Source organism: Aplysia californica, unplaced genomic scaffold (assembly GCF_000002075.1).
Source record: "Aplysia californica isolate F4 #8 unplaced genomic scaffold, AplCal3.0 scaffold01130, whole genome shotgun sequence".
NCBI lineage: Eukaryota > Metazoa > Mollusca > Gastropoda > Aplysiida > Aplysiidae > Aplysia > Aplysia californica.
This window is the reverse complement of record NW_004798400.1, coordinates 31,827-34,457: the sequence shown is the minus strand read 5'-3', so window position 1 is coordinate 34,457 and position 2,631 is coordinate 31,827. Positions and strand designations below refer to the sequence as shown.

Genomic DNA, 2,631 nt, shown 5'->3' with positions numbered 1-2,631 from the left:
ACACACACACACACACACACACACACATTCCAGATAGAGAGAGAGGAGAAAGAAAAGTGGTAGAGGGAGAGGGAAAGAAGGAGAAAGGGGTGTTTTACGCTTCCACTGACACAATTTAGATAATTAAAAATTTGGGCTTCCAATCTTGCAGTCGTATAGGAGAAAAATCGCACGTCCATTTTCGATAGCACCGAGCCAAGTTCAAAGACACTCGGTACAGGATTTAAACAGGGAACGTCTGCATCGTAAAACAGTATATCAACGTAGCTAACGATAGTGGCTTCCATTCCTGGAAGACATTTATTATCCACAATATAAATAATGCAGATCGAGCTAAAATGTAGAAAGAGCGAAAACTTGTGCAACAACAAAAACTGTCTCAAAATCCACACCTACAAATATTACAGAGAGCAGTTTCGACATACCCCATTGTAAATATCCAGAATTTCTCAGCTTCGTCCTACACGAGCTGTAAGAAAATAGCACGGTACACCCGCACTACTGCTTGGGACCACAGAATGAGAGAACAACAGCATAAGAGTTATGCAGCAGGGGGTGGGGGATATGGGGATATGGCCTCCCTTATCTGTCGAGGTCTGACAACGGTCATCTTCGACGGCTCACGACACCTACCAAGGAATTTGCTGACCAATGCTTATGTCATATATGGGACCTCATTTGAATTTCGGCCAAGTTTTAAAAGAGGTTAACTGCTGTAGTTACTTATTATGAAAAAATGATGAATCCATAATGTTTAAGGCCAGATTTTTATTTTTGTTGACCACAATTTGACCGAACCTGTTTCGATTTCTCAAGAACAAGCATGTTTATTTTTCATTTCTAAAGTTGTCACTTAATTTCACACATAAGTCCGTGATGCCGACTGAGCTCACGATACGCCCATTTTTTTTTATTCTCTCTGTGTTGCTGGTACCATAGTTTTAGTTTTTTTGTTTTGTTTTGATTAGTTCTCTATTATTTTTTTGTTGGAGAAGACGATGATTGCAGCTATATGAGTGACGAATGGGGTGGTCAGCATAGAGAACTTTTTTATGTAGAAAGAATTACAGGTTTTTTGCACTTATTTATTTTTTGAAGTCACTAAAGAGATCATCAAACTTTGTTCAACGAGTGTTTGAGAAAGCAAATGTGGAACCTGCCACTGGTACCTCCAGCCATGCCCATTATAAATATAATTGGAGATCAATGGAGGATTTTAGGCAGAGTTTTATTACAATGTAAACTCGAGACACTTGATGAAACTGGCTCGCTTAGTACTTTAAGTTTTTCTCACTGACAAAGAGACTGTCCAGAACATAATGATAGTGTTACGGTATGGTAGGAACGTCCTTTTTAAAGGCTGAAATGTTCATTCAGAGACGATGCTTCCTGTTTCAGACCAACTCTGGGGGGTCTCGTGGTCGAGAGGTTATGGTGTTAACCTCTCATTCAATGAGTCCCGGTCCGAATCCAAATAACGACGGAAACTTTTCTTCTCTAAAATGTTCTCCTTCCACCTCTATTCCTGCTCTTTAACAATGTTCTGTCGTCTGCTTTCGTCTCCACTATCTGCAGCCTCCCCCTAACCTCCTTTGTCCCTCCCCTGGGCCTCTGACTCTTTCTTCAGCATTTCTAATGCTTTTCTTTGGCTCCTTCTTACTGCTCTTACTGCTGTCTTTCAGCCACATCCCTGATCCTATAATATGTAAGATATGACTCCTAACCTTCTCGGATACGGCTGGAAAATATCCAAGGTGCGTGTGAACGTTGCGTACGTTAAAGATCCCTTGGTGGTCCAAAATCGATAAAAGTAGGCTTCGGCCGCCACCCGGATAAAATTCAAAATTTCCTACCGACTGGACATGTTTAAAATGTCCCGCGCACTCATATTACCTTGTGCAGTAGCGAGCGCCGTAAAGCACTTACAAAAAAAAAAGACCAACTTTAAAACCGAGGCGGTATAGAGCCTTGGACATTATCTGATGAGGACTAATGTTATGCCTTATCCCCACCCTCGGGGGGGGGGGGGGGGCTTTAGCTCAGTTGGTATCATACTAGACTGTGGAGAGGATGGCCCTGGTTCGAATTCCAGCCTAGGCTTTTTAACTAGGATTGTGTTGTGGGGTTTTCAAGGCTGTCAACCTATTTATCGCGAGCCTATCGGCGGTGGACGTTAAATTCGGAGGTCCCGCCTCTTAAATAACCTAATAGTGTTGATAGAGGTGTTAAACCCACATAAACTTATTGTGCCTCCCCACATCCAAACGGTGAGGGGGTAGAGATACCTGGAAACAAACGGAGACAATGAAAAGGTTCTACCTGTGGCACCTTCCTGCTGCCCACTTCAAATGAACTGTTTCCTGGACATGCAGAAGTATTTTAAGCTTGTCACTGCGTCACAGTACTAGATCTTGAACCAGGCTGTCATCATTTAAAAGTTCCAAACGGAAACGTTTTTAACTCAGACAAACAAAATTGTTTTTATCTCGACGAAGCGCGCAGCCCAGAAAGTAAGTAATCATTCTGAGATGACAGTTATGAAGAAAAAACTTTTAGGACACACACACACACACACACACAAATAAATACACACACACACACACACACACACAAATACACATACAGAAATAC

The 2,631-nt window shown here is 42.0% G+C and overlaps 1 protein-coding gene across 1 annotated transcript in view; it reads right to left on the bottom strand.

Moving 5' to 3' along the window:
- Nucleotides 1–1,757, bottom strand: part of LOC101848013 (endoglucanase 4) — a gene marked incomplete in the record, with an annotated part of 21,455 nt that extends 19,698 nt beyond the window's left edge. The window contains 1 exon segment of the mRNA XM_005111812.3: nt 426–1,757. Coding sequence (XP_005111869.2) covers nt 426–430 — 5 coding nt within the window.
- Between the last annotated feature and the right edge of the window lie 874 nt (nt 1,758–2,631).